Source organism: Lepidochelys olivacea, assembly GCF_965140295.1.
Source record: "Lepidochelys olivacea isolate rLepOli2 genome assembly, chromosome: 15".
In the NCBI taxonomy this organism is placed as follows: Eukaryota; Metazoa; Chordata; order Testudines; family Cheloniidae; genus Lepidochelys; species Lepidochelys olivacea.
In genome coordinates this window covers 23,396,377-23,413,467 of record NC_140425.1, presented here as the reverse complement: position 1 = coordinate 23,413,467, position 17,091 = coordinate 23,396,377, and the positions used below count along the sequence as shown (strand labels likewise).

The 17,091-nt window shown below is 39.6% G+C and overlaps 1 protein-coding gene across 1 annotated transcript in view; it reads left to right on the top strand.

Annotated features, from left to right (window-relative positions):
- The window catches only part of PIWIL1 (piwi like RNA-mediated gene silencing 1), a 49,276-nt gene extending 34,156 nt beyond the window's left edge, over positions 1-15,120 (top strand). Inside the window, exons 16-21 of the mRNA XM_084648723.1 lie at positions 37-140; positions 2,528-2,598; positions 3,364-3,517; positions 4,527-4,652; positions 10,809-10,956; positions 13,801-15,120. Coding sequence (XP_084504849.1) covers positions 37-140; positions 2,528-2,598; positions 3,364-3,517; positions 4,527-4,652; positions 10,809-10,956; positions 13,801-13,917 — 720 coding nt within the window. The 3' untranslated portion in view covers positions 13,918-15,120. The remainder of the gene's footprint in view (positions 1-36; positions 141-2,527; positions 2,599-3,363; positions 3,518-4,526; positions 4,653-10,808; positions 10,957-13,800) is intronic.
- Positions 15,121-17,091: the final 1,971 nt, after the last annotated feature.

Below are 17,091 nucleotides of genomic sequence, written 5' to 3'. Positions count from 1 at the left end.
ACTTTTTGTAATATACTGTAAACTATTTTCTTAAAGTTGAAACAAGTTATGATTGTGGGAATTGACTGTTATCATGACACTACAGCTGGACGGCGATCAATTGCAGGATTTGTTGCTAGCCTGAATCAGGGAATGACACGGTAAGATACTTTTTGGCATTTAGTATAAACTGAAAGAACTTGATGGATCTGTAATCTTAAAGAAAAAGCCTAATGTGATGAGCAGCCATTTAAAAAGTAACCTTGTCTTTGTTGGTTTAACTTCATATTATACATTTTCACGAACACTGTGTAGTCAAAAGCTCCTGATTAGCTTACTACTAAGTAGCTGTACACTATTTTCCAGACTTTTCAGGAATAAGAGGATAAACTGACTGACCATTAGAGAGAGAGTTCCCTAATTCTCAAGTGCACTGCTGCGTAAATATTGCTTCAAAAAAAAGCATGTAACACTGCCTTGAGTTCAGGGACATGTATGCTGTTTGCCTCACCTGTTCGCTGCCTACCGCATTTTATTGTAAGTGTAAACAACTGTCAGTGGTTCTCAGATTTACTTGATGGGGTCCCCTTTCTTGGTGTCTGCAGTAGTTTACACGGCTCTCAAGTTAAATCTACTACTGGCCAGCTCTGAATGCAGAGTGGAGTATAGCAGTTGCTGCCTGGGCGGCCAGCTCTGAAGGCATCTCTGGGCCATCAGCAGCACAGAAGTAAGGGAGGTAAAGTGAAAAGTGATATTTTCCAATATCACTTTTCACAGCAGACTTAGTCCCATGGCCACCCTTACTTCTGTGCTGCTGCTGGCACCTTGGGGGTGACATCCAGAGTCCCGCCAGCCTCCCAGTGAGGGTTTGGGAGGGTAAGGAGGAGAGCCGGGGTAGTGGGGCTCTAGCACAGCCCTTCTGCATGAGCTCCAGCCACCTGGGGCTGACAGCAAGAGCTCTTAGAATAATAATAATAATAATAATTAATAATAAAAAAACACACACAGGTCATGCCTCCGTTGACACATTCGTATGTCTCCCTTGGGAGGGCTGCCCTAAAGTTTGAGAACCGCTGCTCTATGTGGTAGAATCTGTTATCTGATATATCTGCATGATAGATGAGTTGACAAGTCTTCCTTTGCTGTTTGCATCCAACACAATGAGGATCAAAGATGACCGCTTTTGTATACGGGAAATGGAAAGACAGCCCACCATTAAAGAATCTCTTCAATGCCCACTTTTGGTGGGGGAACAGAAGGCTTAAAGCTTGTGCTTTGGTGCTGTGAACTCCAGAAGCACTTACATGCAAGCCCAAAATACACTGCTTTTATGTCCTCTTGTGAATCCAGATGTTCAGTGCAAGGCTGTAAAAAGGACTGGCTGCCAATGCAATTTTATTTTAATGTTTAATTTTATCCATTAGACTCTCATCAAGGCCAGCATTCCACAAGGAATACATAATTCTCTTCATATACTCTGGTCTGTAGCTCAACCAAAGAAGTCCATCTCTTTTTTTTTTTTTTTTTTTATGATGCATCTATGATCCAATCAATTGCTGGTCTTCCTTGAGAGTCAGGAAGGTGAAGCAAGATAGCACATTTATTCTCAGATCTCCGGCCTAAGTTAAACAGGCTGATACACTAAAGAATATGCTATTATTTTTCTCCAGGAGGTGGTAGCTTCTAGTTCAGGGGTGGCCAGCCTGAGAAGGAGCCAGAATTTACCAATGTACGTTGCCAAAGAGCCACAGTAATATGCCAGCAGCCCCTCCTCAGCTCCCCACTTCTGGTCCCAGCACCCCCTATCGACCTGCAGCCCCACTGATCAGCACCTCACCCTCCCTCCCCATCAGCTGTTTCATGGGGTACAGGAGGATCTGGGGGGGAGGGACAAGGAGTGAGGGCATGGCAGGCTCAGGGGAGGGGTCGGGAAGAGATGGAGTGGGGGCAGAGCCTGTGGCAGAACCAGGGGTTGAGCAGTGAGCAGCCCCCAGCACATTGCAAAGTTGGCGCCTGTAGCTCCAGTCCCAGAGTTGGTGCCTATACAAGGAGCCGCATATTAACTTCTGAAGAGCTGCATGTGGCTCCGGAGCCACAAGTTGGCCACCCTGTCTCCCAACAGTGGGGCTCTCCAGAGACTGTACTTGACATAGAAAGGAAGGCTTATCTGTAACTAGCAGTCTCAAATTACTTTAATTCTGCAGATCTATAATTTAAAATTCTCTTTCCTGCTTCTCAGGGAGTCGTTAGCTATTTTGAATATCTAAAATAACTGAGGGAGACTGGGCCGTGGTCCCTTTATGTAGCCTCACATTCAATTTGGATCTATAAAAGGAACCGTAAGTTTGACCCAAGGCACATATCTGCTCCAGGTGTCTGTGGAGACAATGTACATGTATGGTACTCAAATTCAAGTTAGTGTGATTATTCACATTTTTGCCTGTTGACTGTATAAGACATACTTGCCAAAATTAATTGTTCAAGTTTCTAAAGTGATTTAAATTGTAATAGGTTACTTTGATGCTTTTCTTGATTTTTCTCTAAACAGGTGGTTCTCTCGCTGTGTCTTCCAAGAGCGTGGACAAGAACTTGTGGATGGACTCAAGGTCTGCTTGCAAGGTAAAGTTTTCTTCCTTTAACAGAAAAGGCCTATGGGTGGCAGTTGTTCCTTCTCAGAACAGGATTCTGTGTTCCATTGAGTAAAACATCAAATTACACTTGAGTAAAAATAGATTGGACGTTTATATATTATCACTGACAATTATCAGATAGTTTATGTAGCTTCTCCTAATTTGCATGGTCCTAACTGATACCTTAATTGCTATATGCAGTGTTGTTGTTACCATGTTGATCCCAGGATATTAGAGAGAGAAGGTGGGTGAGGTAATATCTTTTATTGGGCCAACTTCTGTAGATATAGGAGAGATGGGGGGGAGAGAGAGAGAGAGGAGGAGGGAGGAAAAAAAAAAGAACGAACAAACGCTCCTTTTCAGAGAAGACAGTCCAATAAAAGCCGTTCCCTTGTCACTGTAATTGTCAACGGGGACGTAAGCTATATCTGAACTACGAGCAGCACAGTGGCACAACTGTGGCATTGCAGCTATGCTGCTGTAATACTTGATACAGCAATAAAGGGGTTTTTCTGTTGTAGTAAATCCACCCCCTTGAGAGGCAATAGTTAGGATGATGGAAGAATTGTCCCATCAGCCTAGCGATGTGTACACTGGAGCTTAGATCAACTTACTTACGTTTCTCAGGGGAGTAGATTTTTCAGGGCTTCACAATTTATTGCCATTCATTGAGTAATACAGATCCATTTTGAATTTTAACTTCTGAAAGACATTCCCATTATAGTTGCATAACTTTAATTTGCTTTTCTTAAAGCTGCTTTAAGAGCCTGGTTCAGCGGCAATAACCATATGCCTTCTCGCATTATCGTGTATCGTGATGGTGTAGGAGATGGTCAGCTAAAAACCTTGGTTAACTATGAAGTACCCCAGTTTTTGGATTGCTTGAAATCTGTTGGTAAAGATTATAAGTAAGTCTCTTATGATGCATGCAGTGATGCAATGAAAGGCTTTAGTGATATAAAATGTGCACTGTCATGCTTCAGAAAAGCAATAAGGCTGCTAAAAGATTGAATACCTCTTCTTTACACTAGTGTGCACTTGTATCAGATAATTTAGTAACTGACGCAAACAGCTTCTTTCTTACTCACTCAGTTTTTATTATATTGGGTATTCTTTTACAAAGAGCATACCTCATGTTGGTGTGATGTAACTGGATAATTCCATAAGGATATCGTTACTCCTTTTGATGCTTGTGATGTTACGTCTTTGATGTACATATAAAATTATGATTTCTCCCTTTGAACTATCCGGTCACACTTCATCGTGACCACGTGTGAATTCTAGGTTAATCATGCTTCCCTCTTTTGGAAGGATTACCAGTTATCTAGTTATTTGCATTCTCATAGTCCTCCATCTTCAGTAGTTTGGGTAATAGCCTTAAATTAGCTCTAAAATCTGTCAGTGCTGGTACAATCGAGTATTGAAACTGTCACTGGAACAAAACAGCATGCTAAACGAAAATAGGCCAGTTGGGGTGATGGAAATGCTTATTTTTTCTCTATTTAGCATCTGGCAATATTTTTTCTGCATATATTTTTAGTGTATATAGTCTATAGATGTGTGCCATGAGTACACCTAAAATAAGGGAGAGGAAGAGAAGAAACCTTATATAGTATAAGAACTGTTGTAGGGAAAACTTCTACTCTTATGGTCCCAGGTGTTTGCAGCTATGCAAGTGCAAAAGTTAATTTGGTACCATGGTAATGAATTATGCTGAAATACCTGAATAGAAGCAATATATTAAGTGAAGGCTTAAAATACTAAAACCTGCATATTCTAGTTTATTTAGAAGTCTGGTTTCTAATGGATCAGTAAAGATGTAGTTTCCAAAATTTATTTTAAAGAACTTTAATGGGAAAGTTCTCTAAATTGAAGTTTCAAAAATTGCTCTTATGTTGCTCATATAATCTTTTCTAGCCCAAGACTTACAGTAATAGTGGTGAAGAAACGAGTGAATACTAGGTTCTTTGCACAGGCTGGTGGAAGACTTCAGAATCCACCCCCTGGTACAGTTATTGATGTAGAGGTTACCCGACCGGAATGGTAAGTAATGCTTTTAGGGAGATAATAGCTCTTTGATGGTAGGAATCAGTTGTTTGGCTTGCATCCTGCTACCAAAAATGGAATCTGATGCTCACTCAAAAGAAATGAGTAGGCCAAATTGGATGTACTGTTAACATGACTATAAAAATGGCATTGCTAGCTGGCAAACTTATGTAAATAATCTTTCTTACTTCCTCACTCTGTAAGTTCTTGTTGTCCACCACTGAAAAACCAACCTGGAATATGTGTACTTCCTGGCTGTTGCCTTTTCTTCCAGTAATAACCAAATTCTGAATGTAGAATATTTGTGTTGGTGGTGTATGAGCCATAAAATAATCCTGCTCACTCTCCCAATATCTCAATTAATTCTTCACTGCTAACAGTAATGAATTTTAAGTAAAACATTCTGAGTATATACAGTGAGCAAAACTGAGTAATAATGAGAGATACAACATTTCTGAAAACTTAGAAGACAAGTTAAAAACAGTTTCCTTCCACCCCCTCCCTGTTTTTATTGGGGGGACAAATTATGGGAAAAATCAAAATATCTGCAATAATTACTTATCAAAACTAAACTTTCATTCTTTTAAGAATGAGAAATATATTATGTACAGTTTAGCTGGCACATAGAAAGTACTACTATGTATATTTATAAAAGCATAAATTTTCACATGATGCAGAAATTGGAGTATTCTGAAGCAGACAAGAAGCTAAGAGGAGTCAGAGATTGTGTTGTACAAAGGCCCTGCCACTACGTTGTAGGAGCAATATGTGTGACAGATTCCCAGATTGCACTCTTGGACAAAATACCTTCATAGGTTCTGTTCTCTAACGTTAGAAAGTACTTTTCTAGTTATCTAGTTCAAGATGTGTTGCTTGTTTAATAATCCAGTCAAATATTGTTAACAATGCTAGGCATCACTAACATTACTACCTTTGAACCTTGGATCGAAGAAGTTTGCAGCAACATTCTTTCTATCTACCAGTTAAGTCCTTCACTTGTACTTCTTCCTGACTTGTGAGTGGAGAGGCACTTAAAATCAACTGGTTTTGAGCAACTGTCTTAGCTGCAAGTTGAGGAATGTCTGACACAAGTGCTTTGTCTGATTCAGATACTGTGATTGCAGAAACGATTGGCTGTAGTCTTCAGAGAGTTCTGCAGGTGAACCCAGAAATTATCCTCAAGTACAGTGTGTTGTACATTTTAACTACTTTAAAATCTTCTGTTATCACTGTTCCTTGAAGAGCCCTTTTTTGTTTTAATAAACTTTCAGGTGACATCTCTATAGTTCCCCATCTTGTTTTGCTAGAAGTTTTACCATTTTATTCTTACCATGCTTTCCTTACTTTGTCTTAAAGACTGTATCTACAATATGCATAGTTTTCACATACTTTAGAACTTTTTTGCTGATTCATGGATCTTTTTGAGTGTTCCACTTCATGAAATCACCTCCTACTCCAGTATTATATGGCTATTTGTGATGTCCCATGCTGCTTTCATATTGTTGGCATAGTCAGTCAACAAATAAATACTTTCCCACTTCCAATTTTCTCTAGTACTTCACATATTTCACTACTAATATACTCTGCAGCATGTCTGTTTTCATGCTCCTGTAATCCCTCCGCCAAAAAACAAAATAAAACTGGTTGAGATGTTCTCAAAAAGTTTGATTCCTTCCTCCAGTTTATTTGTCCACCCATAAGTAAGTACTACCAGGCAGTGCTCCACTTATATTTTGTTCTTGTACAATTTGTATTCTGCAGTCAGAATATGACTGTGTAAGAGGCTTGCTCAAAGAACATTTGCTGGGTAACAGGTATGATTGCTTTAATAGTTTAAATGCTGCCTGCCAATAACTGTTTTCAATTACTGATAATGGAGTACCAGAAGCATATATCGCTCATGCCAGAGCTTGGTCAAATTTTTATTTATTATCAGGTTTCATCTTATCTATAAATTAAGTCATTATTGGGAGTCTTTTGGATATAGTTGATTGAGATGTTTTCCTGACGATTGATTGAGTTGAACTTGTACAACACTTTCAGACGGTGATGTTGCAGAAGCAGGAGTACTTCTGGATTTGAGAACATTTTGTTGCAAGTACAACCGCTCTGTGTTCCCTTCCTCACGCTCTTCTTGATGTTCATTTCCACTCATGATGGATTCTTTTAATGTCTGCAGGACATTTCATACATACAGAGATGTTTTTGGTCATCCTGGTAATATTTGGAAATGCACAGTTCCATTGGCAATGTTTACAAAATACAGATTGTCTTTTGTTTGATTAACTTGGTGTGGAAAAGATTCCTTCTGTATGTTAGAAGACTGTCACACTATTTTTGCTGAGGGAGGAGAGGAAAAAAAAAAACTCCTCCTTACCAGTTGCAGTTGGTTCCTGCAGTGGATCTGGGGGACTCGGAGGAGGATCTACCCCTGCTCTCAAGATTCTCCTCCAATGCCCTGCAGGTGCACACCTCTTGCTATCTGCCCGGCAGGCAGCAGACTGTTTATTTCCCTGCAGGACTGATGTCTCTGGCATGAGTGGGCTGCTCACCAGGGCCAGTCAGGAGCAGCTTTAGGGTATCAGCTGCTTCCATTTCCAGAACAGAGGTTGGCAGGAAGCAATCCACACGAAAGGGCCCTGTACTCTCTCCTGCTATCTAGTAAAAAGGGCAGTGCACACCAATGACTGGGGGCTCCAATATGCCCCAGGGCTTATATCAGTGTATATATGGTCCTGCTAGTATATAGGAGTTGTAATTGCCTAATACTATAGGATTTGAAATAAAGTAATTTCATTTGAAATACTTATTAGGGGGAGTTTTTTCTGAAAGTTTCCTTTTTTTCCTGACCCTCACATCTTTAGTAATAACTAGCAATTGTAGAGAGCTTTTCATTCCTAGACTTCCAAGAGCATGTGTATAGAAGAGGAATCTGAAGTATAAAAGAAATGAATTATCTAGTGTCACACAGGAAGTCAGTTGCAGAGCTGGAAATAAGCAGCTAGTTTCCTGACTCCAGCATGTTGGGATGATGGTATGAGAAATAACAATTTTTGCACAGGCCTAGTCTACACTAAAATGTTAGGTCAACTCAGTTGCGTCACTCAGTGGGATAGACCTAACCTCTGGTGTAGATAGTTCTAGGTCAACAGAAAAATTCTTCTGTCAACCTAGCTACCACCTCTCGGGGAGGTGAATTACACTACTCTGACAGGAGAGTCCCTCCCATCAGGGTAGATGGTGTCTACACTGAAGCTCTGTTACTACATTTCAGGTGTAGACAAACCCATAGGAATTTTGGAACATAACTGTACTTAAAAGGTTGTTACAAAACCTAATGTTAAATCTTGGACTGCATGTAAATTTGCAGGAAAACATACAGATTCCGTTGGAGTGTGTAGGTTGTATTCATTAAGGAGCAGTGGTCTACCACCAACAAAATAATTGGATAGGAGGATAGAGGTTGGAGGGAATGGGAGAAGAGAAGGGTAATTTAAGGATTCTAACAAAGATGAGGACTTTTTATTTTATTTTTAAATTGCCAGTGTGTTTGTTGGTATCTTATACCCATATTACACAGAAAACTATGTTAAAAGAACATAAGTAAGGTTGCAAAGTCAAGCACTCAAAAATTAAGAAAGGACAGAATTAAGATTTCCTGTGTAACCTTAACTCAGCCCCCTTGTGCATGTGTTATGGTACAATCCTTAATTATATATTTTTTCCACGAGACCGCTGCTTCTTTTATGTACACTTAATGAACAGCTGTTTAATGTCTTGTCTTGTTTTCCTCTTACTGTTCAGTGGGCGGTCCCATGCCTTATTTATTGAACACTCTTCTGAAGGCAGAATTATTCATTCTCTCATGGGTTTTTCTGTGCGAAATGCTTACCAACGTTAATTTATTTTCACACATCCCCGGTGAGATATGTGGATATCATTATCATTATCCCCTTTTTACAGACTGGGAACTGGGGCACAGAAAGATTAAGGTCAAAAGTATCCACTGACTGGGTGCCCAATTTGAGACACCTAGAATATGATTTTTTTCAGAGTACTTAGCATTATATAGCACTTTATATGTTCCAGGTACAGCTCTGCCTGACATTAATGGCACCTGATGGTTCCAACATACAGAGAATTCCTACTCTGAGGAGGTGAAAGAAGTATTATATAGTAGAAAACCAACGACATGTCACATTTACATTTAAAAGTGGAGAAGACTTCACATCTGGTGTACTTCAAAACAAATAACCCATCTTCCCTCCCATTAATACTAAATTACATCCAACACCTCAAAGAGATGGGACTGTATCTCAAGCTTGCTAAAGGTGCACTCTGTGGCCAAAACTGTCTTCCACCAACAGAGAGATATTCAGGATTTGCACACCCGTCAACGAAGAGGTTCCTCAAAGGTATGAGTAACCTCCTACCCACAAATCAGCCATCCCCCATCAACATGGGACCTTAATTTAGTCCTCAGGAGCCTAACCTTTTGAATCCATGGCTGCATGCTCCCTTGTGCATCTGTTCATGAAGACAGCTTTCCTAGTAGCCATCACCTTGGTGTGAGGAATAAGAGAAATAGTGGCTCTAATGGCACACCCTCCCTTCACTATTTTCTTTAAGGACAAAGTCTCACTGAGACCACAACCAAGGTTCCTCCCTGAAGTAGCCTTATCTTTCCATATGAACCAGTTTATTCACCTTCCAACCATCGTCCCAAAGTCTGGGTTGTTGCGGTGAGGCAATACTAGATATGCTGGATGTCAGGAGAGCCTTGGCATTCTACTTGGACAGGACAAAGGAATTTAGGAAATCCTCTAAGCTGTTCTTCTCCATTGCAGACCGCGCCAATGATTCTGCAATATCAGCTCAAAGTCTCTCAAACTGCATTAACCAGTGCTATGGTGCCTATAATCTGCAGCCTCCATCTGGTATACAAACACACTCCATACGCTTGCTGACAACAGAGTAATGGTGAGGCTCAGGAATCTTGGATTCATTCCAGGCTCTGGAGAAGAGGTCTAGCAGTCTTACTCCTTGTGCTCGGTCCTGTCCCTCACATGCTTGACTCCTGGTCTGTTCCTGTCAGAACTGTATCTCCTTACCCCCTGCTCCTTATTCCGGTCTCCTTGTATGGCCAGTCTTAATCTCCCCCCTAGATTCACAGTCTCCCTTCCTGGTCTCCAAGTCTATCTCCTTACCCAGCCAGTCCCAGTTCCCACTCCAGCCCCTTGCCTGAGCGGTCTCCCTTTCCTCAACCTGTACTCATGTTTTCCTCCAGTTCCCCTCTCCCTGTGCTCCCTAGGCTCCTTGTCTCAGTCTGCTCCTTTCACCAGACCATCTGTTACCTGTCTGCGTTTGAACTGGGTAGCTTCCTCCTCAATGTTGCCGGGGTCCAGCGTGGTGGAATTGAGACCAGAGGCAAGACAGTCTCCCTGCTCTAAGTTCTAATGTCTGGACTCAGACCCTGTAGAGGCTGCAGCCACTCAGAGTAGCACTTGTCAGGAAAGTCCTGCTTAGCCCTAAGCTTGAATGTGCCCAGGGTGAACAGACTCTCTTCTGAGGTTTTAGCTGTTAAACTCTGTCTCTATTCAGCAAGTGCAAACTGCAATTTTTCAGACTCAGGTTGTCCAATTTTGAGTGGATTCTCACATGGATGGCAAAAAGCATATCCTGGTACAGAGGCCATTGCCTATCAGATTTCAAGTCCCAGCTCCAGAGCTTGGAGTTGCTATAGCAGTTGAAAGAAAATATCTACAGAATTTAATATGGTCAAAACCAATATATTTGTCCCTAACCTCATTGGAAGCAGCTGAACCATTTTGGCTGACATTTATAAAACTTCAGCTTGAATGGTTGAAGTTTGACAAAGTTAAAAGCAACTGAAAAGAGGGCCTTGTACCTGAAGGTATCAGGCAATAGACTGTTAACTTAATAGACTGTTAACTGCAGAGCCTATAATGTATACAAAACTTGCTGCCTCTTTCTCACTTGCTTGTTGTGCTTACCATGCTGTAGTTCTACAAATGCAAATAGATTTTTTTTAAAAATGTCTGGTAAATTGATTTAAAGGCAAACTTTATATTTTGTGTGAAGGGCTTGGATTTGCGTACAATTCCTGGTTTGTATTTTTTCTTCAATTTACAGGTATGATTTTTTTATTGTGAGTCAGGCTGTGAGAAGTGGTAGTGTTTCACCAACCCACTACAATGTAATCTATGACAACAGTGCATTGAAACCGGATCATATGCAACGTTTAACTTACAAGCTCTGCCACATGTACTATAACTGGCCAGTAAGTATCTGCTTCTGCAATGCATAAGTGCAAAACAAAAAAAGATGCTTTTTTCCTGTCCAGGAGTGATATTCTGAGTATATCATGTTAAATAGCCCTTATTTTGGTTTCAGAGTAACAGCCGTGTTAGTCTGTATTCGCAAAAAGAAAAGGAGGACTTGTGGCACCTTAGAGATTAACCAATTTATTAGAGCATAAGCTTTCGTGAGCTACAGCTCACTTCCTCAGATGCATATCGTGGAAACTGCAGCAGGCTTTATATATACACAGAGAATATGAAACAATACCTATTCCCACCCCACTGTCCTGCTGGTAATAGCTTATCTAAAGTGATTTCCAGCACAAATCCAGGTTTTCTCACCCTCCACCCCCCCACACAAATTCACTCTCCTGCTGGTGATAGCCCATCCAAAGTGACAACTCTTTACACAATGTGCATGACAATCAAGCTGGGCTATTTCCTGCATAAATCCAGGTTCTCACATCCCCCCCACCCCCATACACACACAAACTCACTCTCCTGCTGGTAATAGCTCATCCAAACTGACCACTCTTCAAGTTAAAATCCAAGTTAAACCAGAACATCTGGGGGGGGGTAGGAAAAAACAAGAGGAAACAGGCTACCTTGCATAATGACTTAGCCACTCCAAGTCTCTATTTAAGCCTAAATTAATAGTATCCAATTTGCAAATGAATTCCAATTCAGCAGTTTCTCGCTGGAGTCTGGATTTGAAGTTTTTTTGTTTTAAGATAGCGACCTTCATGTCTGTGATCGCGTGACCAGAGAGATTGAAGTGTTCTCCGACTGGTTTATGAATGTTATAATTGACATCTGATTTGTGTCCATTCATTCTTTTACGTAGAGACTGTCCAGTTTGACCAATGTACATGGCAGAGGGGCATTGCTGGCACATGATGGCATATATCACATTGGTGGATGTGCCTTATTTTGGTGTTAAGGCTGCAAATCTTTGGGAGAGGGGAAACCATGAATAAAAAACTGCATACTTAATATGCATAGGAGTTTTTGCTTCCAGAGCAATGACCTGGTTATTATTTGGCCTTGAGCTTAAAGAGCTCATGCACCCATAAAGATTTAAAGTGATTTAAGCTGCCTTGCTCAGCTGCTGTCTCTAGCCTAAACATTCTAGTCCTTACAGTCTGTACATGATCCCATAGTCTCTCACTGGAAAACTGTTTATCTCTGCTCCAGATAATTTAAATACTACTGGATTATTTTTACTAATCTGTACAATGTCAGACATTTTTGGGGTGCTGGGAAGGGACAGTAGTGGTCTCGTCTCCTCCTGGGATTGCCTTAGGACCTCTTTCCCCATATTTGGCTGGCTGGTTGGTCTTGGTGGGATAAGGACTCTGGCTCACTTCTGAGAACTTATTAGAGCTGTAGGCATAGTATTCATAAATACTACACTGGAACTTCCATGACATGTTCAGATACCAGTGCAGGACTTACAAAATCAGACCTTTGTCTCCAGAAGTGTGCACCCGTTTCCTTTTTCTTAGTGTGAGCTTTGAAACACAATGGGAAACTAAGTGAAAGAAAAACGTAATTCATTCAAGGTTGTACAGTTAAAACCAAGCTTGGGAACTGCAGAAATTAAGGTTCATATTATAGTGCAAACTCAGCCATAGTAGAGTAGTTTTCTTTTGTTAACTTGCACTTTACGTGTATCGGTTTATAATGGAAAAGTGAGTCAGGGTTCTGCTCCATGGTTTCAGAGACCTGATGGGGTTTTGCTTCCTATCTTAAACTCCCAAGCTTTTTTCAAATCCTTCATTTTAGACATATTGCCCCTAAGTGGATCTACCTTCTCTGTTCCATAGTGTGAACTCTTAATGAAAAGCTTCACATCATCTTTTTTCAGTGAAAATAGCATTTAGTTCCCATACTGCCAGCTTTTTGTTAGCTAGGGAAATCTCCAAAACAGATCCTGAGTCCGACCCCGATAGAGAAGGATGTCCAACACTAAGGGTTTTTGGCTACCATACTTTTTTCTGTTGGCTGAAGCTGTGCACTACACTAACTCGATAACAGATGGGCAAGACTCATCTCTGCCAGTGAAGTTCCACTTTACACCATGGTATTTCCACAACCTGGGCTGAGAAAGCTGAGGCCTTCACAGTAGAAATCTGTAAGTCACTTACATGAACCTTGCATCACTCTTCAGTTATCTGCTACCAGGTTGATATGGATAGCACACACAAACTTAGCTCTTAAAGCTGCTTATTCAATAAAATTGCCATCTCTTATGGGTCTGCTCACTGCCTTCGTTCTCTGGAAACTTGTACAGGATGGGCGATGGAATGGCAAGGGGAAATTACATTCTGGTAATTCAGCTTGTTGAAGCTTGTCCCCCTTTTGTATTAGGAGGAGGAGTTGATTTTAAAGCAAACAAGGGCTGGTGGATGGGGTCTTAAGCAGAGTGGGAGGAGGGACTCAACCAATTGAATCTACTGATGAGTAATTTTTTCTTCCAACTGTAACCACCTTTTATGTAATTTAAAATATACAGACTGTACAATAATCTAGGAACATGTATGTATGCAATTTCTGACTTGAACTGTACAACCTCAATATTGAATTAATGTGACTTGCATTTATGAAATGTGTGTGGCAGGCAATCTGAAACAAGCACTTCTGTGTGGATTTTTTACATATGGAAAATGTATATAACTATGTGTACACAATTTTATATGTAGTATACAATATATTTGACACCAAGGGAAAAACAAATGTCATAAATACAAACTTTGAATTTCAAATTTTTGTTAGTGGTTAGCTTTTACTGAATGTGTTTGTTAAATGGCTTTCTTCTTCTGTAGGGTGTCATCAGAGTGCCTGCTCCTTGCCAGTACGCCCATAAACTGGCTTTTCTTGTGGGTCAGAGCATTCACAGAGAACCAAATTTGTCACTCTCAGACCGTTTATACTACCTTTGAGCTACAGAAGTGGATACAGTGAGTTTGTGGGACTTTCTATGGTACCTGTTTTTCTTTCTTTCTTACTGAAGTTGTAGTTTTCTACAAACCTTTTTTTGGTGCAAAAATACTAAATGTGCATGGGGAAAATGCATAACTTTGCACAAGGGTAGTGGTGTCTTCATTGTAGACAAAACTAAAATAATAGCATAAAAAGGCAATTCTGAGTAAGTTCAACTACCTTTTAAATTGACAAAGCAAAGTTAATATCTTCATACAGCCTACATGCTGATTTAAAAGTATTTTCCGTGTGTGTGTTGGGTTTTTTGGGGGGGAAGGGGGAGGAGACTACAGACATCACAGTTGCTCTTGTGGGAATCTGTGCTTGTGTACTTTATGATTTGAATACACTAAACATAAGTTGCACTAAGCTAAAGCAGACTTCTTTGGTTCCTGTACTAATTGTTGACTTAGTAAAGCTAGATATGGCTATCAACTATATTGAAAAAAGGCAAGCTGTTGACCCTTAAATTTTGCTTACCAGCTGTATCCTAAAAAAGTATAGGCATTCTGCCCAGTGTTCTTAGTTATCAAGGCTCATTTTTGTGATGTTTCTTCCAGTCACTGTAAGCATGATGAAATGTCACTGTACTTGTCATTCTGATTTGCCTCTTGCATATGCTAATAAAGTTAAAATATTAAAAACTGGCTGGTGCTAGTTTCTTGCCAGTCTTAGCAACTGGAAAACGTAGGCTTAACCAGTTACACCAAATCTTCAAACAGAGGTGCTCCCATGGACAATGAAAATAAAGTCATTTTATTGGTTAGTCAGACAATATAAATTAGAAATGAAAAATACATATTTGAAATGGACTGGATGACCTGAAAGAGCAGGACTGGTTCTCACTTGTTGGCCCAGTCTACTTTGAAGTCTCATTGATGGGGCTTCCACCAGTTCCCTTGAGGAATTGGTGGAACAGATAAAGTCAGTGTTTTCTATCTGCAAAGAGACAAAATATCCATGAAGATGTAGACAGGGCCCTCAAATGTTCTGTGATATTTAGCCCAATTATCCCTTTCTTAATTTCATCTGTCTACTTCCGATTACTCCTTTATGTGATGCAAAATAACTTCTGCAGCAGTTTCACTTTTTCGTGCTCATTGACTAGCACTTGGTGTTGTAATATTTGGGTTGCTGTGCTAATATAATACGGACATATGAAAACTAAGACTTTTTCAAGTATTTCCATAACTAGTTTAAAATTTAAACTAAGTTGTGTAAATTCTGACGTGAAGTACTGTAGCTTAGAACCACAAGTATCATCCATTTGTTATTCTTTCAGGTACTTCCTGTGTACTTTTTATATAAAAAGCATCACCAAGCAAAATCATAGTAGCTTACTTATGTGGATGTCTTTTGGATTAGTTAAGACTGTTTTATTAGAAAGGTACATTTGTTTAAATATAAGCTCATTGTAGTAATTAGAACCAACTTGAAAGTTCTTCCTTTCTCTTGATAAATTTCAATAAAGTTTTGTTTAAAATATTGCATTTGTTTGCTCATATTACTTTTATATACAAATATAGTTTGAACCATACAAGAAGCCAACCTTTTAAATGCCCTCCTATGTGAAGGCCCCGTAGCATCTTCTAACATAAGTACAGCATCCATCTTTGCGTATCCCCTTGTTTAAAGCACAGATTTGTTGCTTAAAATCTGGTGGTTTTGGAAAATGGCCTAAATTAAAATGACACCTTATCCATAATCTACTGTGTTCAGTCATATCTGCTTGTTTTAGTAATAAAACAAGTTTTTACAACAAGCCTTTCAGTGCCTGTATAGATAAGTAAATTGGTGTATTCTAGTCCTCATCTGTATATTAATCCAAGTTGAATTTGCAGGTCTGGGATGCGAGTGTGGAAGGGTGTTGGAAAAAATATATAGACTGAGCAAATGCAGTTTGGTATATTGAGTATACATGATCTGGAAATCATTTTTAGAGTTGCTTTTGGAGTAGAATTCTCCTTGAGATCAGAATTTTATTGTATATATTGCAACCAGTACTGGTGGAATGCAAAATTGCACTTTATCTGTATGCACCATTAGAATGCTGTATTATCAAACTTCATTCTTCCAGTAACTGTTAAGGTTAAGTAGATATAATAATTTAAGAGTAAAGCCATTACAGACATTTCTGTAATGCTTGAATTTTGAGATACAGTTACAAGTAAAAGCCATTACAGGGATGTTTTAACTTAAGTTTAATGTATTTTTGGTCTGAAAACATCCTGGGTGCTTTATTTAAAAATTTAATGCATGGACACTAACATTATCTTTGATGATCTTCGTGCTACTAGAAATAAACCAACAAGCAAATTAAAGTCAAATTTTTAACTTCTGGGGCTAGATTCAACAGTTCATTCTGGCCTTTCCCCATCCTAACAATCAAAAGTGGTCAGGGAAATTGAAGTAAAGGGCACTCCATTTGTGGAAGACACATAGCTAATAATGGGTAGTAAAGAATGAGGGTGACATGTTCAGGAGTTGGGGTGAAATACAAAAAAGGGTGATGTTCCTAGTTATACCCATTAAATATTTTTGGTGGAAGGGAGGCATTTGACTCTCCATAATCTAAAAAAATCTATAGGTAATTCTCCCATACATTTTGCAATGGAAGGTGTTCTGATGATTGCATTACAAATTGTAGATGGGCTCAGGTTGAATGTCCATAGAATTACTCATCCTTTGAGCCAAAGCCCAGATGCTGTCAAAGATTAACATTTTAGTTTAGAGCTTGGTCCTGTGTATCTTAACTTGGTCTGTTGGCTTGTTAATGGTAAACAAATTAAAGCATCAGCGTTTGAACTGCAAACTGAGAAATTTTAGAACCCAAGGGCTCACTTAAGTATCCATGTTACTTTAACTGTAGAGTAGCAATATACATATTGAACTGAACACTTCCACTGTTTAAAAATGCACTAAGTAAATAGTACCAAAAAAGCAGAACTGCACATAACATACAGGCACTGTCTTCCCAGTTGTTCTGAACTTAAGGGAACTGGCTTCCCCAACAAACTCTGAGTAAGGTGCAGCTTCTTTACTAAGATGGAAAGGCTGATACAAAACAGCGGCTCAGGGAGGAGTGATCATTGAACAGTGTTAAGTGATAGAAATTATATATAAACACAAATGTC